General features: G+C 39.3%; 1 protein-coding gene across 3 annotated transcripts in view; it reads left to right on the top strand.

The window, feature by feature from the left end:
• Window positions 1-1086: 1086 nt before the first annotated feature.
• The window catches only part of LOC129365391 (nardilysin-like), a 34276-nt gene continuing 7380 nt past the window's right edge, over window positions 1087-27982 (top strand). The window contains exons 1-18 of one of the 3 annotated variants that reach the window (XM_055038571.1): window positions 1087-1136; window positions 1538-1876; window positions 3808-4051; window positions 7009-7090; window positions 10062-10215; window positions 11127-11200; window positions 11384-11479; window positions 11660-11782; window positions 13214-13271; window positions 14775-14848; window positions 14963-15032; window positions 15269-15346; window positions 17526-17646; window positions 24172-24230; window positions 24374-24428; window positions 24520-24624; window positions 26409-26532; window positions 26774-26860. In XM_055038571.1, the coding sequence (XP_054894546.1) occupies window positions 1683-1876; window positions 3808-4051; window positions 7009-7090; window positions 10062-10215; window positions 11127-11200; window positions 11384-11479; window positions 11660-11782; window positions 13214-13271; window positions 14775-14848; window positions 14963-15032; window positions 15269-15346; window positions 17526-17646; window positions 24172-24230; window positions 24374-24428; window positions 24520-24624; window positions 26409-26532; window positions 26774-26860 (1798 nt within the window). In that variant the 5' untranslated portion in view covers window positions 1087-1136; window positions 1538-1682. Of the gene's footprint in view, window positions 1313-1537; window positions 1877-3807; window positions 4052-7008; window positions 7091-10061; window positions 10216-11126; window positions 11201-11383; window positions 11480-11659; window positions 11783-13213; window positions 13272-14774; window positions 14849-14962; window positions 15033-15268; window positions 15347-17525; window positions 17647-24171; window positions 24231-24373; window positions 24429-24519; window positions 24625-26408; window positions 26533-26773; window positions 26861-27982 lie in introns of all 3 variants that reach the window. The other 2 variants (XM_055038569.1, XM_055038570.1) reach the window with 2 other exon arrangements.

Below are 27982 nucleotides of genomic sequence, written 5' to 3' on the forward strand. Positions count from 1 at the left end.
TCGGTGTTAACACTAGCGTTTCATCTCACATGCTGATAAGACGAGCCAGAGGCTTATCTTTAAAAGACTGGATGAGAAAAGCTCAAAGTGCAGCCAAGCCGTGCCACCTTCATCCGTCCCGAGAGCCTTAATATCAGCTCAGGTGAAGGCTGGACGTGATGAATTAAGCGAGGAGGGGATGCCAAGCGAAAGCCATTAGGATACAAGAACTCGGGCGTTCGTCTGGCTTGCCGGTTGTCATGGTTGCGGTGTTTATCACCTCCTTCTGCCAGCACGGGCCCAGGGGCAAATCAGATTGGCTTCAGACTGAGAGAGGGAGAGAGAAGGATACGGTGAGTGAGGGCGAGGACATATTGGCACAGCAGAGGGGTGAAATGCCAACACTCGGCAGAGTCAAGGCTGAAGAAGAGCGCTGGACAAATGTCAACGTGGCTCATTCACGATAAGAGTGTGTTTCCATCCATTTGACTCAGATTTGGGGCTTGAGACACAATTTGTTTACTACGCTGAAGGCTCTTTCTGTTTTGCTGATTTAATGATCACATCAGATCTTCAGCAGATGCGGCGTGGCTCTCTGGAAGATCTTGAAATTCAGTGAAAACAGCATTGCTAACCTATTGTAGAGGCCTAGGGAGACACCTAATCAGAAGTAAAACCTCCCCATCTCCGGGTGGCTTATGCCTGCCGCCTACCGGTAACACAAAAGCATCCAGGCCCAAATGACTGCACAAGTGGTGTGGAAAAGGTCTGAAAGAGAGCTTAACTTTCATTCCGAGCATGGGAACAGCATTTATATCATCTTCAACTCCCCCAAGCTGATTTAAAACCCGAAAGGATCAATTGTAACATTAACTTATGATGACAAGAGGCGAGCAGGACATTCTCAATCAGGCACGCATAATAGGTAACAGATGGTATCGCCTCGTCGCCGCTGCCTGTCCCATCTCCGAGCACTTGCGATGTAACCACCGCTGACTGCCGGGCGCACACGTGGGAGCACCTGAGCCCCGCCCCGTTGGCTCTGCGCAGCCAATCGGCGCGCGCCGTCAAATCCTCCCGGCCAATCACGGCGCCGCTTGTTGAGGAAAGCGGAATTGACATGATTGCGGATGTTCTGCTAACAGCAAAGGAGGAAGGTATGGATACGTGATGAACACGCCGGCGTCAAAAGTTATTTCTGCTGACCAACAGTTCTCCAAGGTGGTCGCTACACCCGCCTAGCTGTCAGCCCCGAGCAGAGGCGCTGCTTTTTACACACTCGGCGGCATCTCCTCCTCGGCGTGGTGTTGTTTTTGGAGCGCAGAGGTGTGAGGTTTGTTTTCAGGGCGGTTGGGTTTTAGCTGACATCAAATTGAAAAGGGCGAAAGCCCCAGATAGCCGTTGTGAATAGCTGCATTGTGCTGCTAGGTTAGGCTTTGTGTGTGTGTGTGACAGCCCCGGTCCACACCGTTATCCCTCATGTCACGTATATTTATATACAAAAGTCCCATTAAATGCGTTTGTTTACAACATTTCTGTTTGTTTTTGTCGCCCGAAGGGTCTTCATCATTGCCCTGCTCAGGCTGACACGGCGTGTCGCCGCGTTAACGACCCAATTCCCAGTGACGGCTCGCCGTCCTGTCGTCCACAGCCGCGCTCTGCTGTCGCTCCGCGGTGCCAAAGCCTCGTCACCTCTGCCGAGCATGACGCAAACAAACAAGTCCGGTAACACCCCGGCGGCTGACTCTCCGGGCTCGGTCCAGGAGGAGGTCCCGGCGGAGGCCCCGGCTTCCCGCGAGGAGAGCCGGGCTGCGGGAGATGATGGAGGAGGAGGAGGAGAAGACAATGTCGGGGACCGTGACATCATCAAGTCACCCAGCGACCCGAAGCAGTACAGGTGCAAAGTTCTCTGACGTGTTTTTGTTGCCTGTTTTGATTGAAAGAGCAACGCTTAATGCAGCTGAGCAGTGAGAAGGACATTGGTCTGAAAAGTGTGGCATGCAGTTAAATTCAGACCCCTCTGAGGCCGCTCAGAAGCATGTTTTACCTTTATTTGAGAGACAGCTTTCTTCCAGCTTTGCGAATCCAAAGACTGGTGCTTTCACACCTAACTGACTGGTAGATTTGGATCTTTTGGGCATCAAAATTGCAAAATTTGTTACATTTACAGTTCAGCGGTTCACACTCACACTGCACTGTGTCATCTGACGCAAACCCTTTGAAAATCCGTTTCACTCCTCTGCCTGTTCAGCCCCCCCACTGAAGGAAACAACACAAAAACCTCCAAAGAAGACACAGAGCGTGACTTCCTTCTTCACAAGAAGAAAGTAGTGTCATATTTTAGTGCTTGCAGGATTTTTTCTTTGTCTTTGGCGAAGGACCATGAGCCATTTCTCCCTCCAGCGTTTAACTCTCGTGTTTGTTTCGGTTTTATTCAACCAGAATGCCCCGCGTTATAGTCCGCTTCCTGCTTGCTTGGTATTCACAACAATCTCGTCTGCTTGGGATTCAGATATTCATTCGAAACACGCCAGAGTTCACGTCAACCAAACCTAGACTGTTCACTTCTTGGTCCACATCAGAGTTAGAACTAGTTCCATTAAAGCGAACCAAGCAGGACTAGTGTGAATGCACCCAAAAACTCAATTCAGTCAATTGGATTTAGATCTGGCATTTGACTGCTCCATTCCAACGGATCGAAGGAAAACGTCTAACCCAACTCTCAAGTCCTTTGCTGCCTCTAAATTATTATTATTTTTTTCCCTGCATTGATCAATGTTTAGCCCCATTAATCGTTCTATGAATTACCGGCTTCCCTGTTTAAAGAAAAGCAACACACAGCATGAAACTGCCATCCAAACTGGTTACTTCTGTGAGTAATGCTCTCCTGTCAGTTCAGAAGGACTTCCATGTCTCATTAAGTTTGCACTTGTGCCATCTTCTTCTGTTCAATCCATCTTTTTCAAATGACGGACCAAACAGTGCTCTGCGGGGTATTGCTTTAAAACCCGAACCCTGCTTTAAACTTCCCCACAACTTTCTGCCCAACCTGTCTGCTGTGCTCACTAATGCTCTCCAGCAAACCGAAGCAGCTGTGGTTATTCTGAGATTAAATTACACACCGATGGATTTTAGTTACCGAATACAAGACTTCTGAAAGTGTTTGGTTGCATTTCAAGCAGGGCTGAAAATGTATGTGATCATTCAACCTTTTCCTTCCATTTCACAAAGATCTTCAAATCCTCATTGACAGGACATGCAAATAAGCGAAAGAAGATTTGGTTTGGGCTCAGCTGACTGAATTTATCGCCCCATGGCAGTAGTCTTCCCTGGGCAGCGAGCCATAAAGCCCTAACCAAACACTGCCTCTGGGTAAAGCTCCTAGGGTTTTAGTTTGTTCCCAGTCACAGTGTTTAATTTAATTTCATATTCACTAAAATCTATCAAGAAGAACTATTTCCTTGGTTCATAAATGTGAAAGTAGAGATAAAATGACCTAGATCTACTAACCCCAATCCACAAATGATATTGAGCTTCTCCTCCAGCTGGATCAGTGCATTGTTATTATTGCACTCTGATGATCTGATTTCATGCTTTAAGCACACATCGGTGCCGCGGGCCGCCGCGGTGCGGAGTCAGAAAATGTGCTGTGGAAAAAGAAGCACAGAACAAGCCTCAGAGGGTTCGAGATGGAGCCTTCAAACTAATACATGATTTAACAGGCCGCTAAAAATCGGACAAGAGAAAGCAGAAAGTCGATGAAACTTGCGACATTGGAGTTCGCCGAAGGTGACTGTGTGGTTTCACCTTCAGTTTTATGCTCCTCAGGTACATCGTTTTAGACAATGGCCTCGCAGCTCTGCTCATCTCCGACTACAGTGGGCCAATGGGATCAGAGCATGACGACTTGGACAAAGAAGAAGAGGGGGAAGATGATAACGAAGAAGAAGACGAGGAGGAGGAGGAGGAAGATGAAGACGACGAGGAGGAGCACGAGGATGAGGCTGATGTGGATGAAGGCAGGGAAGACAAGAAGAGGGCTAAAAGGAAGAGAGGAAGTGCAGACAAACAGGTACCACACTGGTGTTTTACTGAAAAGGTTCTATTAGACTTTAGCAGGATGTACAAACGCTCAACAAGTTCTGAGCAGATGTCCAAATGCAGCAGTTGGGATACCTAGCAAACCAACATGCCCTGTAGGGCCTTAAAAGCAACCTGCCACTATCGTGTGGCTGAAATTTACCGCAGTGGCAAATGACCAGTTGTGACAAAACTCAGAAAGTTTCCTAATAAACACAAATTATTCTCCTTTCCTGACTAGCTTTGTTAGACAATTGTGCATGTCTGCATGTTCCCTGATGTGACTTTATGTTACCAAGCCATCCAGCAGTTGTGCGGTTCTCAGGTCCTTCACCTAGTTAATTTGCATTTATTCATGCACTTATTAATTGCAGTCCAAAAATGTAGTCATGAAAACATTATTCCAGGTACATCGTCTGACACAGATCGCAAATCCTATGAGTCCATCTGGAGTTAGTTTAATCACAACATGTCGTTTTGCTTTAAAATGTCACTTAAAGGGGCGGTACTATGCATTTTCCAGGTACATAGTGCTATTTCTAAACCACAGTCGAGCTTTGCAATTTGACAACTTGAAATTGGCTTCTGTCTCTTTAAGAACCTCAATGAAGCCTGCATAGATATTTGTATAAAGAAAAAAACTCCTTGTGCCTTTGTCTGTGTTGCTACCTGATGGCCATCCATTGCTTCTACAAATTCCTGTTAAAAAGGTTGGTTTATATTTATCCAGTAAACAGTCTGTGTCCTATGAACTATACCAGTCCAATGGACTCTCGGGATTTAGATGATACATCATCATCCATGTACAGTACAAGGATACCAGACTTTTTACTGATTAACTTATGTATCTGCTGCTTTACAACAAAACAATAGCAAGGTTGATTAGGATTTATTCATGTTCTATGTTTTTAGTATTCATACGTTTTTAAGGCTCTAAAATTTGTTTGCCATTTAAAAATATTTATTCCACATAAAATTAGGAACAAATTAGAGCTTATTTGACTGCTGATACATGAAACGTTTGGTTGCATTTTTGGTGCAGGCCTAGTAAGTTTGCATGTTGCTCAACTTGTCAGCAGCTTTCAGCTCTTTTCTTGTTGTCTCTCAAAGTTCAAAGTATTTCTTTAAATTCCCGCAGAGGGGCCAATAAAGTGAAACTTCCTAATGCATAATTCAACAAGTCCATTTGGGTACTTGTTTGAGAAACAACAGCCGAATCTCTTCCAGAGCGAAATTGCTCTGAACAGTGAAACAATGAAACAAAAGAACATTGAAAATGTGGTCAAAGCTCTAAAGACATAGATTTCAATATTGTTTTGCAGATTCAAAAAAAAAAGCTGAACCTTAAGTTTCTCTTTTTTTCACCTGACAGCCATACCTGAGACCAGTTCTGTTTCCTCTCAGACCCAACACTGCATCCTAACTACTAATTAGAGGAAACTACATTTTTGAATTAATTGAATCTGCTTATCTAGAACATTGGATGAATTTTTACCAGACCAAAAAAATAAAAAATACTGCACTTTTGGTCTCTACCCTTAAACCATGAATATAAATTGCCATATTACTGTATTTCTTAACTTGCAGGTAAAGTCAGACATTCGGTTTATCCGTAAAATGTGACAAAAGTAACAAGTTTGCAGAGAACCGCTTATATGAATTTTAACATGCTGTGTTTTGGCTGGCATGATGATGCAATATGCAAGAAATATGTTTTGGGTTTTATTTCTTTTGGGCCTGAACTTGTAAGTGTTTTTTTGTTTTTCTCTCTTTCTTTTTTTTCTTACTTTACTGAAAATACAACAATCAAGATGTGGGCACACACATTTTATTTTTATTTTTGAGGATTTGCCCTAGTACACATTGTGTAAATTACACATCAGTACTTGCACTTTAATATTTGAATTGATGTCTTTTCGGAAATTACAGACAGACCACCACTTTGCCCAAATTGCTTTATTCCTGTAATCTAACCAGATGTATTACTTCTTTAGATGACATTTGGCTTTTCTATTGCAGCTGCAAAGTTGAGTCAAACTTAAAGGTGTTGAGTTTTGAGAAGGAACTTCTCTCTTGCTGATGTTAAACTAACTTCACTGTTTCGTGTTCAAGCACAACAATGATCCCAAAGACATTTGAGGTGAGTTTGGATGGCTTACATTGTTGGATGTAACGCTTAACGCCAGCCGATAAGAAAGTTGGGTTACTGCTTCTGATGGAGGGATTGGTAATATATGAAGCCGAAGTTATACCAAAAGCGTGTTGATGTTCACATGAAGCCTGTGGTCAAGTTGCAGCCTGCAAAGGGATAAGTAATCAAATATCAGTGGGCTGTGTGCTGTGAAAGAAAATCATTCCTTTCCACTGTCACCTCATGCTTGCTCAGGGGTGGATTCCTGCAAAGTCAGACAAGTTCTTGGCTTCCTTACAGTTTCACCAACTGGCATTATGAACTAAATTTGACTGCTTCGTTCTATTACTTGGGTCAAATGGGAATGGATGTCAATGAATTTGGCCTATTTTTAAGATCGGAAGGTTTTGGGTTTACTTCCTTTATGTTTTTGTGGACATGAATTGAATCACTTTGTTTTGTAAAGTGCTTTCAGCTGCATGGAAATACAAAAAAACAAAATAATGAATCCTCTGGAAAAAAGAGCGATTCAAATGCATAATACAAAAAAAGTGAATAGGCTCTCTAATGCATTATGAATGTCTGTAGTGAAACCGCATACAACCAACATGGGATCACTCAATGAGAAAATAAAATGAATGTATGCTATAATGCATAGCAGCAAATGATGTGACTACGTTCTTCTCCCCTGTCCCCATTAACGTTGTGTCTCTTCTTTGTTCTTCTCTCCAGCTGCATTGCTTGTAGTTATTTAACAGTCACACTACTCTGACAATCAGGACAAGTCTCAAAGATAATTTGATTTCTCTGTGTTTAAGTCTGCAGCGGCTTTGTGTGTCGGCGTGGGCAGCTTCAGCGACCCCAGCGACCTCCCGGGCCTCGCTCACTTTCTGGAGCACAGTGAGTAATTAACGCCGGAGAGTCCAGTCGAGTTTCTTCTTTTCAGTGCCTTGATACAAAACCGAGACAGGACAATCAAGGGCTGATTCGGTGTGAAAGGGTGGATTCTGTACATTTCATCCACATCACCGAAAGGAACGTTTCAAACCAAAGAATTTTTGGATTTGTTGTATGAGAAAAGCTTTTAACTGAATGAGGTTATTGTGAGATTTAGTCAATTAATCCAAATTGTGGAAGAAAAAGTCTCAATGCCTCCTTCCTTTATTTATTTATTTATTTTTTTCACATAAACCTTTTTCTTTGAAGTGAAAGGCAGCCCTGTCACATACTTATTTTCTGCTGCTACATTCAAAGCATTTTTATTTTTATAGATATGCTTTGAATACAGAGACTGGAGTGTTATCATCTTGTGCGTACAGTTTTATTTTTTAGGCTTTTTTTCTGTGTGTGTGTTTTTTTTAAATTAAATTTTATTTTTTATTGAGTTATCTAGTTCAAATAATCCATCTTTAGAACATCTGTAGGGCCTGGCACTGCAAACCAGCGTCAGATCCTTGTGTGAAATGTCAACTCTTCTTTGCTGAATGATCGCCCTCAGGGCTTTTCCTTCCTATGTTTCTCCAGCCTCAGTAGAACGGGTGACGAGGTTGTGGGAAGATAGCGCAGCTAACCGTGCATTTTGGAAGAATTTTCTATAAATATATTCTACCTTCACTCTTTTAATGTTGCCACTGATCCCAGTGTTTTAATGCGCCCCAAATAGGTTTTTGTTTCTTTGCTGTGCGTGCCTTGTTTTCTTGTTTTGTCACGTTCAAGATCAGTTAACAGGATGTGACAGCTCTCAGAATAACCCTCTCCTGAGGCCATGGTCATCCAGTGTGTGGAGGGGGGCAAAGGACATAAAATGTTCTTTTAGGCTTTTTTTTTTTTTGACCTACTTTTGCGCTGGTGTTATTTTTTCTTTTTTCTTTTTAACAATTCAACTTATTACATGCAAAATAAAACATCTAAGGCATGAGGTATAAAATATAAGAAGCCATTTTAGAAAAAGTCGAAAATCATCAGTAAGATTGGATTTACATTAAACGTTGTCGTTAGCTGTCGAGGCTTATGGTGCCTTTTAAAAGAATTCACACTATGCAGAAATGTTTCATGTTTTGTCATATTGCAAGCATACTCTTCAGTTATTTGGATAAGATGTAACATGATCAAGAAAGCTTTGATGGGGACATCTGAAGCGTGTGCTATTCATATGAATGATTCCTCCAGTTAAAATTTTATAAAATCTAATTCGCCACAATTGCAGCTGCAAGACTTTTTGCATTCCTGTCAGCTGTTAGTCTAATAAACCTCATTTCAATATTGAAATTTTACTGTGTCCATAAGTTATTGGTTATATCGAACTGAAATAGTTATTGCAAACATCCAAATATTTAGAGATAAAAATAATTTAGATTAATAGGGGTGCCCAAACTTTCTCATATGACTGTATATAACATAGGCTTCCTCAGGACACCAGTTATTAAAAATTGTGATTTATAACACTAAACTGGACAAATTGTGCATTCTTTCTAATTAACTTACATTTATTGATGTTCTTGTGAAACAGTGGAGAAAATGATAAAAATAACATTTCTGACAGTAATGTCACTTTTGCTTTTTTTATTTGATGTCATTAATTTGAATTTATCAAGACAATAAAAAATCGAAATTCTTATCATGATAAGAAGTTTTTCGCAGCAAACAATCGATCCGAAAATATCTGGCAAAATGTCCAGCCCTCGTCTGGACTTTGACTTTTTTAAAACATTTAGATCTATTGTTGCTCGCAGCACATGACAAATGCATCATCGTAGTTTGTAGTATTGCTACTTTGATCATAAATTATAACATTTATCTACTTCTTATTATGGAAACTCCCCCTTCTTTGCACTGTATTCTGCAGTTTTTCCTCTAAAAAAACTTTTAGAGGCCTCAAAGCCCAGTAACTTGGGTGAGCTTTCCAGCCTAGAAAACCTTCTGCCTGAACGCCTCATAACGCTCATAATGTTTAGGTTCAGCACACATCGGAGGTCTTGGTGGCCTCGACCACACATACTAAATAGCTGGTTATCTGATGGACAAAAGTGGTGAATAATTGTGAAGTGGAGGGAAAACAATTACCAGGTTTTTAAATGTTTTTACATGTAAACGCCTAAAACTTGCAGCATGCATTCGTATCTTCACCCCCTTTTACTCTCATAGCCCTTCAGTATATTCAATTTCCTTTAGAAGTCACCTTGTAGGCTGGCAGATTGTCTGATTAATCCTCTCTTTGCCCTGCCAATTTTGGTTCACAGCTAAGTCTCTTGGAACATTTGTCACACACTTTCCATTTTTGGACAGTGGACTGAACATTACACTGTCAGATTTAGGAGATAATCTCAAAACCTTAAAATTACGACCAATTCTGCAATGTCGTCCATATAGTAAATCAATGATTTACCGCTAATCATTTGATTTACGTGGACTTTGGGTGATGTAGATGAGATACTATCCTGCTTTTAATTGTGCAAGAGCAGGACAAGTCGGGAGGAAAAAAGCTGGTGCAGCTCAGACTGCCACACATCTTTAGGATTGCTGCTATCAGCAGAGATAGCTGAACATTGTTCTTAGGTCATTAGTCATAAAGAAAACCCATGCTTATTTTTAAAGTTTGTCATCCAAACTGTCAACAAATGCTCAAAGCTTTGCTTAGAGCCGTGTGAAGAGAGACAAAGCTATCATTTTCTGAAACGCGTTGTCAGGCTGTGTCTGTGCTTGGCTCATTGTCCAGGCAAACAAGAGCACCCATAAATAAAATACACATTTTTCAGAAAGCTACTGTGATGGATTTTTCATTTATGCTCTTTTATTTATTTATTCATTCATTGATGTACAGTCACTTTACTCTTCTCCTCCCGTCACATCTGATTTCCTTGTTGTATTCCAGTGGTGTTCATGGGCAGCGAGAAGTACCCGTCAGAAAACGGCTTTGATGCGTTCCTCAAGAAGCACGGTGGGAGCGACAACGCCTCCACCGACTGCGAAAGAACCATCTTCCAATTTGACGTCCAGAGAAAAAGCTTCAAAGAAGCCCTTGACAGGTTTGGAAACGAGAGATTTCCTTTGTCTTTGTGTGTTTTTTTTTGTTTGTTTTGTTTTGTTTTGTCACCCTTCACAGGCGAACTTATTGAGAGCCATTGCTTGACTGATGGATAAACAGAAACAAGAGAAACAGAGCAGCAGAATATAATTCAAAGAGACCATTTAGTCACTGTGAAAGCATGATTCTGCTTGATTTTAGTAATGCGTTGCAATGACATGTGGCACTATTCAAGTCTAACTGCTAAAGGGTATAAAATCTGTTGGTGTCTTGCACACTATGGATGATGTTTAGGAAGTTATTTTTTTCCCTAATATGTGCAAGCCTACATTTTCATTTTAAATCAAGTCGTTATCTAAACTTTAAGGAAATCTCAGGAAAATCTGGACCAAATTTTTTGTGTTCACTTTGCAGAAGCAAAAGCACTGGTCTTGCATTCTCTAAGACCAGTGGTGCTTGCAGCTCAGAGTTTTAAAAATAATCTTGTCTTATCAAATTGTCTCGACTGTATTTTAAGTTATTTAATTGCATTTTCTCCTCTAAAATGTAAAATACAAATTTTGTGCAGCTTTGTACAACTGGACTAATTGGTATTTTCATTTGCAAATACAGTATTTAAATCCAGTCACTCATGTTCATCTTACAATTGAGCCCAAAATTATTCATACTTTCGATTTAAAATAATTTCTGTTAAACTGAGAAGTTTGTCTCTCTGTACCCTTCTAAATAATCTATTGCAAAATCTTAGTTTGCTTTACAGAAATCAAAAGGTGTGATAATAGTTGCATGTTTCCCACTGGTATTTTCACAATTTCTCTTTGGTAATTTTTACAAATTCTCCATTTCTTTTTATCTCTATGTCTTGCAAGCAAGCTGCTAATATAAAATCTGCATGGCGTTTGTTGTTCTCAGGTGGGCCCAGTTCTTTATCTGCCCTCTGATGATCCGAGACGCCATCAACCGGGAGGTGGAGGCGGTTGACAGCGGTGCGTCTCGCTGCCGCAGCATTTCCCTTTACTCTGTTCTGAGATGATAAATTGTACCTCACTCATCTATTTAGGGTTATAAACATTGCAGCTGCTCATGTAGCTCTTTTATACTCCATCTATTGTTTTCTTTTTTTTAAATCCTTTGTCTACTCCTTGTTTGTGTTTTGTTTTTCCTGTCAGAGTACCAGCTGGCTAAGCCATCCGACTCCCACAGGAAGGAGATGCTGTTCGGCAGTCTGGCCAAACCTGGACACCCTATGGGCAAGTTCTGCTGGGGTAAGTCTGGAAAAACCACCACTGGGACACTCAATCCACACTGGGCCTCCTCAGAGAATGTGCAGCAATAACACACGGGTGTGGTGAATAAAATGCCAATTTTCTAGCTTCATCTCACTGCATTCAATCTTTGCTGTCCCGAAACTATCTTCGATTCTTGTTAATCCATCACGCTTCTAGGTAACGCTGAGACATTGAAGCAGGAGCCGAAGAAGAAAAAGATCAACGTGTACAAGAGGCTGTTTGCCTTCTGGAAGGAACACTACTCTGCCCACTACATGACTCTGGCTGTTCAGTCAAAAGGTCGGAAAAATTAATCCCATTTATCATTTATAAACACGCATTTAGTTAAGAGAAATTAACTTGACTCTCCAACTTATATCATGCGGTGAAACAAACTGATTCCTTGGGAAAAAAAAAAAAAAGCCAATCTGCAGGTTCATAAATTAAACTGGCATTTGCACAAAAAAAAGGTTTCTCTTCATCCTTGTGCAGCCAGCTGGAGATAATTGCTGTCAGATAAAAATTATCCAACAGATTTTCAGGGTTTCGCTGAAAATGTCACGCAGGTAATTAACTACTTTATTCCAGTAAAATATTGACAAGTGTTGAATTTTTTTGTGCTCCGAACTATCATCCTCATTAAACCGACGAGTTAATGGTCCTCAGTATAAATATGATCCCCTTCCCAACAGGAAAGGGATCATATTTATACTGATTATATTTTTCTCAATCTTAGGCAGTATTAGGTGAAACAAATGTGTCACAGTCGTCCTAATTAGAAAAGCAGGAGACAATGTGTTACACAATAAAACATCTAAGAACTATCAGAACATGGTAATACAATCAAGTTCAAGTGTTTTTGAGCGACTACAATTTCTTAATTTCTTTTTTATGTTTCCTGCTCAGCTAAATCCTTTTCGTTGAGGAATAAGCCTGATAATATTTTGTGTTATAGCAGTAGGGAAAACATAATGTTTTATTCATTTTGATGATCTGCAGAAGTAGGTAATAAACTTAAAACTTTATTACAAATACTTCATAAACTTTATTGTGGTGGCGATATGGCATGACTAAACTCAGCAGTGTTTTTGGCTGTAAAGCGCTCACTGCATGCAGTCTAGAACCTCTTGTACTAAACCATAAATACGATTTATTGTTCTCCTCATGGAAACAATATTGAAAACAAAATTGCTCATAAAGTAAAAATTCTGACTAAGGATGGTGTGTGTAGTTTTAAAACGTCACATTGTTTGTGTTATCAGATTCACGTGGTGTGATGAGCTTGAGAAAACAAAAAACATAGGATTTCAATTTACAAATTTAACATTTTGCAATTTCTTTTGTTTAAAGCACTTTGCTAACAAGCTCCTAGCTTGCTAATTGTACTTTTAAAACCTTTGCCACTGTTGTTGTTGATGCTTTACTTTCTACGTCTCTCTTTTGACTGGAAATATTTACCAGACAAATGTATCCTTCTTTTGAGAGAGAAAGAGAAAGTTATGTTTTCTTTTTGTGATATGTGTAGTTATGCGTTTATCTATGCTTTATCAGAAACTCTTCAAAATTGTTATTTATATTTTAATATCATTGTCGTGCTTTCAAAGATGGAAAAAAAAAATACGTAAAGTTGAGTAGTTACCAACGTATTTGACATAAAATCCTAGAGTGAAGTCACAATTATTGAGGTGATGGTACTGAAATGTCTGCACCTTCACTCTGTGGGTCTCTTAGAAAAGCTGGACACTCTAGAGAAGTGGGTGAGGGAGATCTTCAGCAAGGTGCCAAACAAGTGAGTATGTGAGAAGAGGCTCTCAACAAGTGAAGAGGTGCCGCCGTTCCATAGATCGAGCCTCGATATTCTTCTCTTAAATGTGAAGGTCAAATTGCCCTTCCTCTTTCTCTGCATTCTGTGATTAATACATTGATCTTTATTTTCCTAATAGTCCTGAAATGGATCCATTTACGTGAGCTAAGTGTGTTCTTATGTAGCTCCAGTTCTATTTGCTTTATAAGTCACTGGCTTCCCTTTTTTTAGGGAACCAACGCACCCATCGTTGTTACATGAAAGCCGCATAACCTTCGTGTTTTTAAAGGCTTTCATTTCGTCTAAATGATGACAGGATGCTGCATTTGGCTAATGAGATTTTTTTTTTCTCCAGCTCCGCTTGTAAAAACCCTTTCATGTGATTTCAACTCATCTGGCTGAACTAAACTCATTTTCATCAGGCTTGAAGACATGAAATGAAAACATTTTGGAGTTATGCTATTGAAATAAAAATCTCTGACATCGGTTCTGTCACATAGCTATAAAAATATACAGCCTGTAGTTTTTCTCTGAATATAGTAAGTCTAAGTTTCTTGGTCTTGGCTGCGTTTATTGGCACCCTTGCTAAAGATGTGTGAAAAACCTTAATATAAACTCATTTGTTGGGTTGACATAGTAAGAAGATGGCAAAATGGAGAAAATCAGACTTTTTAATTTAACTCAAATTTCATAAAACGAAATGGTTCCTTTTAACAAAATAATCGTTAGCATTTCTTCCCCTGCAGTGAATAGTTGCTAGAAACATTCACATTAATGAAGGCCAGTCCTGTCAAAAAATCATTTCTTTCCATTTTAGAATCATTATCCATTGAAAGATCCAACAACACCCTTTTTTAGTTTACTGGCAGAGGCCACAAGATTTGTATTTAAATTCTCCTGGTTCTATATAAAGTTTGCAGTGCCTAAAAGGCCTTTGCTGGAATCGGACAACCAAACATCTGATTGGCTTGCTAGTTTTTGCTTGCAGTTATGGAGAGCCTTTGCTGCAGTACTCTTATAGTGATCTTTTTTTATTTATATATTTTTTTAACTTCGCTTGCCATCCTGCTTAACGTGCAAAGTGGCAACTTAAATATGAGTTCTCATCCTGCCCAGTTGCCTCTGGATGAAAGAAATTGACTTCTGAGTCAAGTTATATTCATACCCCTGGGAAACAAAGTCATGGATTACTAATTAGAATTTCCTTGAAACTCAGATCAACTTCAAAAGTAAAATATGAGTTAAAGGGATTGTTTGGAGGTCAGTGGAAATTTGTTTTAGGGGGAAGCCGAAACATTTCTTAACCAGAACCCTCCCCCCACCACACTGAGTAAATGTTGCTGGATTAAAGGCTCTTTTTGATATACAAGATAAGAAGTAACCCTAACAATTGATAGGCAGGGGTGCTAATAAATATGTCCAATGCCGTAAATGTATAAACGCAGCTTATCTAGTCGTTATGTATTAACGCGTCTCGTGTCCCGACAGCGGTCTGCCGAAGCCAGATTTCTCTAATTTGCCGGATCCTTTCGACACCCCAGCCTTCTGCAAGCTCTACAGAGGTACGGATCCGCTCGGCTGCCGACGTCGGCGCACATCTGGCAGGCTCCGGCTCAGCCTATAAATAAGTGTTGACGTTGACCTGCTCTGTCTTACGGCCTGTTTCCCCTTCGCAGTCGTTCCCGTTAGGAAAGTCCACGCCTTGACCATCTCCTGGGCTCTTCCCCCTCAGGAGAAACACTACAGGTGAATCACAGTTCATGACTGACGAAGCTTTCACCTTGTTTTAGAGAAATTGCATCAAACCTGTATCTTGTGTTTTATTTAATTTTTAGCATTTTTTTCCTCACGCTGTGCCTCTTTATGTAAACACAGAATTAGACCAACCCAAACAGGCAATGTGTTGCCCTGATTGTAGACAGATTGCATCAGTGTTTCATTCTTTCTTTCTCATTTTCATGGTCTCTTGCTCTTCTTTTCAGAGTGAAGCCTCTCCACTACATCTCATGGCTGGTTGGTCATGAGGGTGCAGGAAGCATACTTTCTGTGCTGAGGAAGAAGTGAGTGTTATTGCTTTGGTCTGTTTGTTTTTGTGCTTAGAGGGCACTCCAGATCGCAATTAAAACCTCCTCAATTTGCCGGGTGTATGCGATCCCTTTCTTGCTCCCAGCGAGCTCAGAGCGTTTGAGCCCGATCTTCAAAACCGTACGCGTCGGCACGGTCGCACTTGACAGCGTGATTCATGCGTTTTCATCCTAGGATGTGGCTGCACAAGAGCATTTCAGCCTCTCGTTGCTAAGCGGCAAAGTGATTTGCCAAACCTGGTGAAGTCCCACAATGCCGAGAGCCCTTTCCAATGCTCCCCTTGCCATCTGCACCACTTGGAAAGCTCCTTGATAAAATATTCCTGTTTACTCTGTGTGCGCAGTTCACTTGTTGATAAATGGTGGCAGTGAATTTTGGAGCGCACTCGCTCCCAGTTTCTTGTCAGAGCAAACCCACTGATACAGAAGAGCGGCTGAATTTAAATGAAAAGTCAAGAGGGAGGATTTGAAATTGGGCAGATGTTGTCCCCTTGAGCGGAAACGGGGAAACAGTGATGCATCTCAATAAATTCGTAGATCAAGGAAAAGTTCACTTATTTCAAGCATTCAGTTCAAAAAGTGAAACGCATTATGTTGATTCATTATCCAACGGGTATGTTTCACTTCAAGTCAAAAAGACTTTCTGTATCCCAAAAGAAAATTGCATGTTGTCGTGTCATCCAAGCGTCTTCAAAGAGTGGTGGATGATGATGCTGTGAGCAGGAAGGATCTCTGGTAGCAGTCAGTCATGCATTGAATTCGAAGAGCCCTCTGACTGAAGTCATGACGCGCTAACAGCTAAACTACACGAGCATCAGAGACAGTATTCCACATTAACTTGTCCTGGATGACTCCATCAGTTGTTGCCGAGCACTGCTAAGCCACCTCATTTGCTTTTGCTGCTCCTCTTTAAATTTCTGTCTGACTGCAGGACAGAGATGTTGCCGTCAAGGATATGATGCTTGCCCTTTAAGTTCGACGGGGAGAGATGGTGTCAGCTTCCTTTCTGCTTTTTAGTCCTGCCTTGAAATAATTATTTAAAATACAAAATAAATTTCTTCATTTTGAAGATTAGGGAATATGACTTATTAAAAAAAAAAATTGCATGATCAGAAATTAATCTTCCGAGTTGTAATGGTTGCACTTGGACACCGACCTTCAGCTCATCTTCTCTCTTGGTTCAGAAAGTCTGTCATCTTCCTCAGTTCCCTGCAGTCACATCCCGGTCATTCCTTCAGGGTTTACTGCGTTTTCCCAGTGTGAGCATCTGCCAAGTGGAAAATGAAATCAGCAGCTCCATAATGAAGGAAGAAGGAAGTGCTCTGAAATTTTCTGACATCAGCAGATGACTCTTTTTCTTTTTCTTCCACTCAACTTTCCATTGATGAGCGTAAATCGGCTGTTTGAACAGCCAGCTTGTTCAACAATGGACTTTGTGTCTTCTGGTCCTTATTGAGAGTGTCCATAGTCCTGATTGTTTTGGACAAAGCTGCAGCTCCAACATGACCTTTTTCTTTGGTAATATTGATAGCTATTGGCTGTAGTTATCAAAGTTACTTCCAGTAAATACTTGGAATTATGCGCTTAATTAATCCATACCATACATGAGTTCCCCTTTTTGAATTGGATTTAACTGAATTCTGATTATTAAGAGTCGCTCCGTTGTAACTTGTTCTTCCGTGGTGTATGACAATTTTGTTTACTGCCAGAAAAAAACAAAGTGTCTATGAAAGTAAAGCCGTAATTTTTTTTCCCTTTGTACTTTATTCTGTTTCCAGCTTCTTGAAATGTTTTGGTCATCGTCTCTTCGAGCTGCACTTGAACAATAACCAAGTTTTTTTTTGAAGTGCAGAAGTTGTTTTTCTCATTTTTCACTGCTAATAAAACCCTTCCACATAGGAAGGACAAATGCATAATAGGATGACACATCAACCGGCTAAATTTTTAGATGTTTTTTTTAACTTTTTTTTTTTAATCGCAGTCTCCTCATCGCTCCTGCAGGAAGGCAGCCAGAAAATGCGAAGTGATATTTCTGTCACTTAACACCCCGCGCGCACATTTCAGCACTTAATTTGATTGCTGTCGGATTCCTGTTTGCATCCTGGCTGTGTGAGTGTGTGCCCTACATTGTGTCTGTGTGTGTGTCTCTTCGTAGGTGCTGGGCGCTGGCTTTGTACGGGGGAAACAGTGAAACCGGCTTTGATCAAAACACCACCTACTCCATCTTCTCAGTCTCCATCACCCTGACGGATGAAGGCTTCCAAAAATTCTACGAGGTAAAGAAAACTGCCTGTTGCCACACTTTTTACCAATAAGGATTATGAGAATATAAAAGATTTTTCTTCAGTTATTTTCTGTTGTTGTCTGATCATCAGGTTTGTTTCTATGACACCCATATATTTAGATGTTCATATTTAAACCAATGAGAGGCTGGAACATGGCCCCTGCAGGCTTGTTTCCTCTTGTTTCCAAAGGTATTCTTGAGGACGCTGTGTGCATTGTCAGTTGCTATGACTACTAACTTGTTAACCTCGGTCACAGTGGAGGATTGTTAAGCGAGACGGCTGTTTGCCGCCCTTTCCTACTTAATTGAAAAAAATGTATCAGGCTGCAAACTTGCAACAATAGCCGCCGTGGAAAAGATGAAATAACCTTGGAAATATTTACTTTCTTGCTTTGAAGGAGTCATTTTCTGGATTTTGTGCAAAAAAAAAAAAAAAAACTTGGTCTTGCGCGATTGAGACGACTCCTACAAACGGTGCAGCCTCACTGAGGCTCTTTTCTTATTTAAAGCTCCTAAACTTTTTGGATTTTGTATCGATGCAACCACAAACTGCATGTATTTTATCGAAATTTTATGTGGCAGACCAACAGAAAGTAGGAAACAGCGAGAGTATTGGGAGTGGAAGTATGCTCGGCGTTTCTGTTTTGCCCCGTCATTCTGAATCCTGTGAATAAAATCCAGTTCAATCGGAGCATAAGTTCATAGATTTGATAGAGAACAAAAGTAAACAAGCAAAATAGTTCCAGATTAGTTTAAAAAAAAAAAAAAAACAACAATACCACAAACTTTGAACATCTTGCAGAGCTCTGTTTAGTGATTTGGAGGTTTACCTGCCAGCAGGACAACAAACCCCAAACATGCAGTCAGAACTACAACGGGATAATTCTTAGAATGGCCCAGTCAATGTTCAGGTCTGCATAAAACTGAAAGTATTTGGTACATTTATGTTTACAGATTCTCGCTAACCAAATCTGACTGAGATTGAAGTTGTTTTAGAAAGAAGCGTAGGCAACAATTTCAGTCTGTAGATGTATAAAGCTGATTGAGACCAACCCCACAAGACTTGCAACTGCAATTATAGCTGAAGAAGGATTTTAAAAAAGTTGACTCATGTGTGCTGAATTCGAATACGTGACACCCTTTTCACTTTTGGATTTGTAAAATAGAATGTATTTAAAAAAACACACCGTACTTTATCGTAATATGTTGTATGAACCACAAACAAAATCCATTGAAGTTTGCTGTTGGTAAATGTAAAGCATAATAGAGTCAATACTTTTCTTCAGTATCTTGGTATTACTCCTTAGAATATCTAGTAGATTTTTTTTCTTTTTTTAAATGTGCGTTTTTGTTGTTTTGTAGAAAGACTCAAGGTGGATGCCAAAACGGCTTTCAGTCATTACGTGAAAATGTCAGTGTGCTGCTGCAGTAAAATGTGCCTGACATGCAGTCTGCTTTGCTTTTCCTCTTGTACGTCATCCAGTATGTGAGCTCCAAATGAAACTGATGTTGGCAACAAAAGGGCTCAGTGCAGTTCAGGAAAGTGCCTCCAGCTGCAAGGCCGAATTGGTTTGATGGCTTCATTTGAGCAGTTTTACCTTATGGTTGAACTACAAAATTATATGACTTCACGGTTTAGTTAAAACATTAAAACTCAATAAATTAGAAGTGTGAAAGCATCACTCAGAACACAAATAAGCACCTGTAGAAGAAAAAGTCACTTACTCTCCTCCTAAACCCTGTAAAATTTGTACACAAACAGGATGTTCTGTTCCACACAGTCTCTAAGGCTCTCTTCACACCAGGTTATGGTGGTCTGCAGGACCTCTGACCACTCATACCCTGCTGATCACAAAGAAAAACCCCCCAAAATAATAGAAATATGAAGCCCTCAAGATCCTAGTATCATCTTTATACACACCATCTTGCCCAAGCTGTCTCTCAGTGTAACTTCCTGCAGCTGGATGTTTTTTTTTTTTTTGGTTTTTTTTTATACCTCTGCAGGAATTTTGTTTTCTCAGTCGCTGTGGTGCATTTGTCAGAACAGAATTCAAATTTTCAAAACTACTTATTCAATCTTCAAATCATTGCCACTTGTGAACATATAAAGGGACAGTTTCATGCCTTTGAGCAGTTTGCAGACGCTTGTGTACGTCAATGCAAGTGATTATCTACAATTCTCTGCTTTTTCTGTTTTTAATAGCTTTTGTCATGTTGATCAAAGTGTATTATACGAGTGTGTTGAATAGTTGGAACCTGCACAACATATAATCATAATTTTATTGTATTAGTCTTAATATTTCATATTTAAGCATAGACCTTTTTTTTATTAATCTGTCCTGGATTGATAAATTACTCCCAGGTGAATCCTGAGTTTTTCCAGCACAGATAAATATGTGAAACAATAACATCAACCAGTTTTCTGAAATGGCATTACATGAACCATCAACTGGCAGGTAAGTATATAGTGGGAGGAAAAACACGATGTTACATTTCTGACAACGGCAAAGATTTGGACGAGGTCAACTAAGAGTACAAGAAGAGTAGGAGGATGAGGAGTTGGGAGGAAGAGGCTGAGGAGAGATTGCCCCTTTCCATCACTCAAACATCATCAGGGTATGGCTTGCAGCCCACAACAAGATGCTGATGGAGTTCCTCTCATCCTGCTCCTCATGCCTCAACAATGGAGGAGTTTTTTTACGGCCCGGAGATGCAGCAATGTTTGTGTAGTTTTACTTAAGGAAATTGTCCTGCGTTCACGTCTACTTTTTCTTCCTTCATGCTCTGCATTGCTGTGTTTTCCTTCATATTACAGTGACATGGTCTTTCAGCAAAGTACAGGACAAGCGTAGATGTCCAGTCTCTTCCCATTGATTCCCCACTGTTATAATTTACAATATTTCTTATCAAAACTTTAGTTTACAACAGAACATCCCTCCAGCGTAATACTGTCATATTGACAACAAGACTAAGTAATTTGGCTGTCCTGTCCGAACACAATGAAACAAGGACTTGTCATTCTGAGACATTGGCATGTTCATTGAGGCAGATATTTACTTTTGAGATATTATATAAGAAACTGGATTTTGCAGGAAATCAGTGTTTAGCTTTTCATATAAATTGTTTTGAGAAATGCACTGTAGTGACTAATAAAAACTGTAGTGTAAACTAATGTCTGGCATCATTAGTTTCAATGAGTTTACCTTGAATGTATTGGGAGATGATAGGAATGTAATTAGTTAACTGGTATCGCACAGCCATGCATCGGTGTGGGACAGGGCTCCATTACTCTGGTCTGCAGATGAGAGAAAATATGAAGAAAACGGGTAACTCTTGCCCCCTGTGTCAGTTTATTAAAAGACATTAAACTGTTCAAACAGAAAAATGTAATGGAGCAATTAAGCAGTTTTGAAATTGTTTTAAAATCTGAATCAAAAACCATCAGTGCCTTCCCAAAGATTCAGCCTGTTACTAAAGAGTCCCTCTTTTAATTGTGCAAAATGTAATGTTGACCTCTGTCTGAGGTCAACAATAACATCGGAGAGAGAGGTCGAAGGATGTCAAGCGCATAAAAATACACAACTATCTTTAGTATTTTGCAAACATCCTCTAGCAGATCGTCATGGTCACATTTTCTACTTTAAAATGTTTTTTTCTTTGCTCTGTTTCTAAACTCTTTATACAATGACTAAACTATTACCTTTTTTTAATCCTAAAAAGTCATTATCCTACTTTTTTTTCAGTGTTTTAAATCTAAAATGCAAATATTTTCAAGACATTTTTAAGACACAAAAAACTTACATGTTGAGTTAAATCTGATCAATGTTAGAGCTGCTGTGGTAATAGTTCAATTTGACTTCTTCAGCTTTCTTAGAGTTTGCTTTTGGGGGGAAAAAAAAGCAAAATATGTATGCATATATTATCTGAATTTTTATGGTTTAGTCACCATTATTAAGCCATTTCATTGTAGATCTTCCCTGTCATTCACATTCTCCATCTTTGCAACAAGGTCAATGCCAGTGACCTTTCTGTATTTCTCTGCTTGTTGCCTGGCAACTGCTGTTGGCCAAGAAAAAGTCTGGTACATAACCTCTGTGTAAACAAGACATAATGTGTTAATTAGAGAGACTGAAGGGTTCCCGGTCGTAAAGACAGTTCAGCCAATCAGCCGCTGGCAATCGCTGCATGCTTAGCAAACTGACAAATAAATGACGTCCATCTCTGTTTTTAAGACACAAAGTCAGAGCAGTCCTACAGAATAAGTTAAATTAAGAAGACCTATAAATATTTTCCATGTTAGACGGTAATTAATTTTTTCCTCGGGTATGAAACGTCCCCGAATAAATCACATTAATACCCCAGCGTATAAGTCTTATTCCTTCTGTGATATTTGTTGTCATAACGTTAGTCAAAGAGAAGGAGAAGCTGAGTCTTGATCACCTTTAAAAAATACTCAAATATTTGATGGAGGTTCTGCTCCAATTAGGATCAGTTTGTATGTTATGAACTTTATTTATGAACTATGTTTGTTCAACAACTAAAACTACTGCGTGTATATGTTTTACGACAAAATTTAAGATTAAAAACCAGTACACAAAAGTTCATTGTACAAGCAGCTCATAAAAATCTAAATAAATGTTGGGGAACAAAAGAAACCCCTTCAAAGCTACACAAACCCGTTATATCAAAAAACATTCATAATTTTCATCTACGTGACAATAAATGGTCAAAACCCTTTTAGCAAAGAGGAAACATACATTTTCCACTAAATATTTAGTTAAATTCGCCGTGATGGATCTGGTAGAATAACCATATAACCAGAAGGAGCCTTTATGTTTGTAATAAAAAGATAGACTGCACTTTGTACATATTTGTTGATGTGAACAAAATGGTTAAAATCAGTCTTGATGATGAGTTAAGTGAGTTTGCAGAAGACCCTCTGGATACCGTTTATTTTCAGATCAGTTTGGAGAAAGAATTAAGTATGTTGGAATGGAAATTAATACTTTCCTTATACTGTTTTCATATGTCAAAAAGCAGAGGTTTGGATCACAACCCTTTTGATCAAAAGAGTTTAATATTCTAAGGAACGACATAATGCCACCCCAATCTCGCACACCGCATCTGGTGCCTTTTTTTTGTTAAGTAAGTGGGTCCTGCTGCTTCTTCCCTTTTATCTCCTTCTCCTGTCCCTTTGCATCCATCTCTTCATCCTCACTCCTTCTCCAACTTCTTCTCCAGTCCCTCTTTTACAACTTGACTACCACAGCTGCCACCATCATCGCCAACAACAAAAACCGCTACCGGATTTTAGCAAAGAACTCATTAGTTCTCTTTCTCCTAAAATCTCTTCTTTTGCAATGTAGATGTTTTTACTACTGCCTTATGAGTTCATCAACTTTGATGCTTTGAATAGTACAACATGATCAAAACTCCACATTCCACCATTCAAAGATTGCCAGTATGACCTTGAGAAAAGGATTCTGATTAGTAGAGCCAAAGCATTTATCAGCCTTGTCAGCTCCAACGGTACGGAATAATACACAGGAATTTATTTATTTTTTTTTTTTCAGTTTTTTTGTTGTGGTTTAAGAATGCAGTTAGGAATGGATCTGTATGAAGCCAAATACTTCATACAGATCCAAAGAGAATGTAACTTTGCTGCTTGTTTTTTCTAAAAGCTGAAATTGCACCTGATTTGTGGTGGTCTGTTGTTGACAGAGCACAGGTAGCTTGAGGGATCTTCTCCTCCATTGGCTTTTAGGCTGCAAGTAAGAAGGGCAAACCATGAAGGTTTAAATTTAAATTCAGATTTTTCAGTCACATTTGCCTGATTCTACATTTACTGGTTATTAGTGGAAAACAATTTACTCATTGCAGGAGTATTCTTGTCTCACTTTGGGCGCATGTTACGAGCACCTGATTAAGTCACATACAAAGCTTTGTCTGATTAAGTTGTCAATTATTGAAAAAAAAAAATATTTATATATATACATATATATATATTTAGCTAACCTGCAAACAGCTGCTCCAAAAGTTAAACTAAGAGTTATAAAAATCTTTATTTTTTTTTTCGTAAACAAGAAAAAATTGGACTTAATCACGTTCTCTCTTACACTGTGCTTGAAGTTTGCTTCATTTTTAGTTTTCAAATTAGGAGCCTCGCTTTCATCACAAAAAGGTTAAGTGAGGTGAAATTATATCATTTTTACACAAAAATGACTTCCCAGTAATATTAGCAATCTGTAATTCTACGTTTGCAATCATGTAGAAAATGTCAGTTTCTCTTTAAAAAGCAACTTTTAACATTACACTCTTTGAAACGTATTATTTTTATAGCAAATGATTACTGTCTCACCATACAACTAATGTAAGCTGGTTAATTCATTATTATTTCTAACCAGTAGGGTTGTCTGTTGCTGATGGGATATAAATGTGTTCTTTTAACAGAGCCTCCCTTTAAAAAGCCTGAACCTTTTATTTAGTCTCTGATCTCCTTGTCTGTGTTTTTTTACAGGTCACTGATCTGGTGTTCCAGTATCTGAAGATGGTGCAGAAACTCGGACCACAGCAAAGGTGCCATCACACTCATATTCACCAACTGACACAAAGTAGATTTAGCAGCAAAAATGTCCTTTTTTACATGAGGCTCGTGTAGTATGAGATTTTCTTTCGGGCGAATAAAAGTTCGAACTTTGATTATTTCTTCATGCCTTCAGAATATATGAGGAGATCCAGAGGATAGAAGCAAATGAGTTTCACTACCAGGAACAGGTAAGGATATTGACACAAATGCATGAGCCTATAAATATTGTGTTGTATGAGGGGAGACAAAAAGCACCCTGTTTGCTTTCCTTCTCGTCAGATTGACCCCATAGAGAACGTAGAGGACATTTGTGAATGCATGCAGTTGTTCCCTAAGGAGGACTTCCTGACAGGAGATCATCTTATGTTTGAGTACAACCCTGAAGTAAGTAGCTCAGTCGTTCTGGGATTATATTCTGAAAAGCAGCATTTCTCTTTTTAGACAAAGGTGTTAATGAAACAGGTCACGCAGATGTAAAAAAGTCTGGGTTTTGTACAATAATGAATTTGTGGCTTACATCTTTCCATATCAGAAACAAGCTGTTGGCGTTGTGCACCTGTCTTCTGTTATGGATGGGAGCTACGATCTAATTCTGGCTCTTCATTTTGTCTGCAGTCTCAGTCACTGTGATATGCAGAATGCTTCTCACAGTCGCTGCCTTGTAGAAAGGATTCATTCTCCTTTAGCTTCATTTTATTTATTTATTTTTTACGTTCTGTCAAATTACAGAACCAAACTTCAAAGCGTTTCACTCTATTGTGCAAATAAATCTGAAAAGTGTGACATACATTTGCATTCAGCTCCACCCCGAGTCGGTTCTTTGTAGAACCACCTCTCACTGCCGTCTCTGCCAGCTTGCCATATCTGGAAACATCAAATAAAAGCAGCAATTTTTCAAGTTTTGCTGGTTGCCAGCTTGATCTGGGCTTTGACTGGGCCACATTTACTATACCAATGTTCTTTTATATAAGCCATTTACTAGTAGATCTATCTATAAAGTTTGAATTGTTGGTCTGCTTGAAAGACTCCCATACCTGATAATCACCCGTCCCTGCTGAACAAAAAGTATCACCGCAGCATGATGCTGCCACTACTGTGTGTCACATTGGATGGTGTGTCAAACTTGCTGTGAAATTATTGTTTTTCCAGTCAGATGGAAATGTTTTGGTTTCATCTGACCTCTTCAACATGTTTGACGTTTATGTAGAGAACACAACCAAACAGGCGTTCAGAAGCCGTTCTATCACCGGCTTTCTTTTTGGCACTCTGCTTGAAAGGCTGAATTTGTGAAGTATAAATATAATCCATTTTTCAGTAATGTTTTATATTGTTGATCATTCTGACGATTAATCTGATTTTTAAAAAATTATCAAACTGCGGATTTTGTATTTAACCACTTAACCCCTTTCATACAATATGTGAAATATGTACAAAGCCCAAATAATTGTTTGTTTTTTTTTAAATAAAAATAATTCTTTGACTAAAATTCAATAACATAGCATTCCTTCAGTATAAGCGAGATCATTTTTAGCAAAGGGTGAATCTGCAGTTAAAAACTATTTCTACCATTCTGCTTGAATTAACATCAATACAGTACAGAGCTGATCTGTCAATATTTTTTCAATTACACAATTAACTGGACAACAAAAGGTGCTTAATAGAAGTTTTTTTTTCTTTTGAAAATTTTAACCACATGAAGCTAAACCTATGTCATTTACAGATTTCCAAGTTTTTTGTATTAATTGCAAATTGTACATGTTTTCTACAGTTTTAGCTTAGTTACGGCCCTGAGTGCTCTCTTTTAGCTAGTAGCTTGTGTTTGTGTCTTTACTCCCATTAACAATTAACCAATTATTAAATGAGTTGATGTTTATTTCAATTATCGCTCTATCATAATGCAATTAATATTCATATTCATGTAACATATTCTCTTCTGTACTTTTAATCTTTTCTGCTCATCCAGAGTTACAATAGACTTCTTGGTTGTTCCTTTTCTCCTTTCCTCTAATAAAGTTTCATGCCTGACCCATCAGTGTAGATAGACATTACCTGACAGTGTTTCAAAGTTCAAAAGGGTAGGTAGTGTTTGCTACACACTGAAAATAAGTAGTTTAGGGAACTGCTGTGACATGTGCTACAAACTGAGCTTGTTTTCCTTGTGTGTTCAGGTGATCGGTGCAGCTCTTTCTCTGCTAACCCCAGAGAACGCTAACCTGATGCTGCTGTCACCAGAACACGAAGGCCAGTGTCCCCTCCGGGAGAAGTGGTTTGGCACACAGTACAGTGTGGAGGGTATGTGTGTTGTTTACATTTTAATAGTGAAAAAAAGCAAACTGATGCTACACAGTGTGACCTGTAGCCCATATAGAGGTGGCAAAAGCCAGCACAACGAAGTCAGAACATTTTGATTAAAAAGTGTGCAGATGTAGGCGTCAACGCCTCAGGTTTTCTACTATAAAGCGATTAAATAGATTAGTTTTATGCATTTACGGCGAAGTTTTCTTGCTGGCTGATGAGCATGTGAACTCTGCAGACATCGAGAAGAAGTGGATGGAGCGATGGAGTGGAAACATGGAGCCAAACAGTGACCTCCACCTTCCTGCAGAGAACGAGTTTATTGGTGGGTAAATAAGCGCCTCTAAACCCAACAGAGTGAGAAAGTGCCCAGTTGCGTGCAACATAGCAAAGGGTCAGGAGTAAACAAGATTGTGCTTTTGCTCTTTATTCACCCATCCAGTAAATACAGTCATTACTGCAGTTTGTCAGGAGGCTTTTTCATGTGTGACTCAATTGTTAGAAGAGTTGGAATTCAGGCTAAAAGTCGTGAGCTCCCAAAGCAGAACAATTGATCTTTGTAGCTCTTCAGTGGATGCAGAAAGTTCGCTTCCCTTTCCTTTTTTTTTTTTTTTTTTTGAGCTCTTTGCTGTGAAGTTGTTTGATTGTTCTGTATTTGAATGGTGGAATGATGTGTGTTTCGGCTGTCCTTTGTTGAAAACAGGGGAAGGTAAAAATGTGCTCTGCTGTTGGATGTGATTGGACTTATCGCCCTCCATGTCTGAATGATTTTTAGGTCCAGACCCCTGTAGAGGAGGAGAAACTTTCAAGGACCCAAACTTAGTAAATTCTGGGGAAAAATGCGATGGAGAAATCAAAATTTGTATTATTTTTTTAACATTTTCTTAACTTTGTTTTGATATCTTTTTATTTAGGCGTTTCTTTCCTGTAAAAATCATTGTCCCTAAACAACTTGGATCTCCGAAAGGAGGCAAACATTTCCAAAATTAACTTTGCAGAGTTGTTTAATTCAGTAATTTCTCTGATTTGGAATAGTTTTTTTTTCCTCTAACTTCTATGATACAATTAGCATGAAATAAAAGATTTTAGTGGGACTTCCAGTGGGTGAAATTGGGGCAAAAACTCTTTCTCTGCACTGTACATCACATTTTCTTAACTCTGACACACTGAATGCATAACCACGCTAAGGATCTCATACAGACACAGGCCTTTTGAGAGTTACTTTCAACAAAAGTTTCAATCTTGAGACCCAGGTGGTGCTAGTTTACGCTGCGTTAGTTGAAGATTTCCAGCAGCTCCCATTGGGGCCAGAGGGACTTTATTGCATTTGAGAATTTGCACCGCATGCTGTCACCACTCTTTGACAGGTAAGAGTGGTACTTTACCTCCTTAGTCTCGACATGAAAGCTGCTGGAGGTGAAGCTCACCTGATTTTTACTCCCGGCGT

Source organism: Poeciliopsis prolifica, unplaced genomic scaffold (genome assembly GCF_027474105.1).
Source record: "Poeciliopsis prolifica strain line A6 unplaced genomic scaffold, Auburn_PproV2 SCAFFOLD013, whole genome shotgun sequence".
NCBI classification, from domain to species: domain Eukaryota; kingdom Metazoa; phylum Chordata; class Actinopteri; order Cyprinodontiformes; family Poeciliidae; genus Poeciliopsis; species Poeciliopsis prolifica.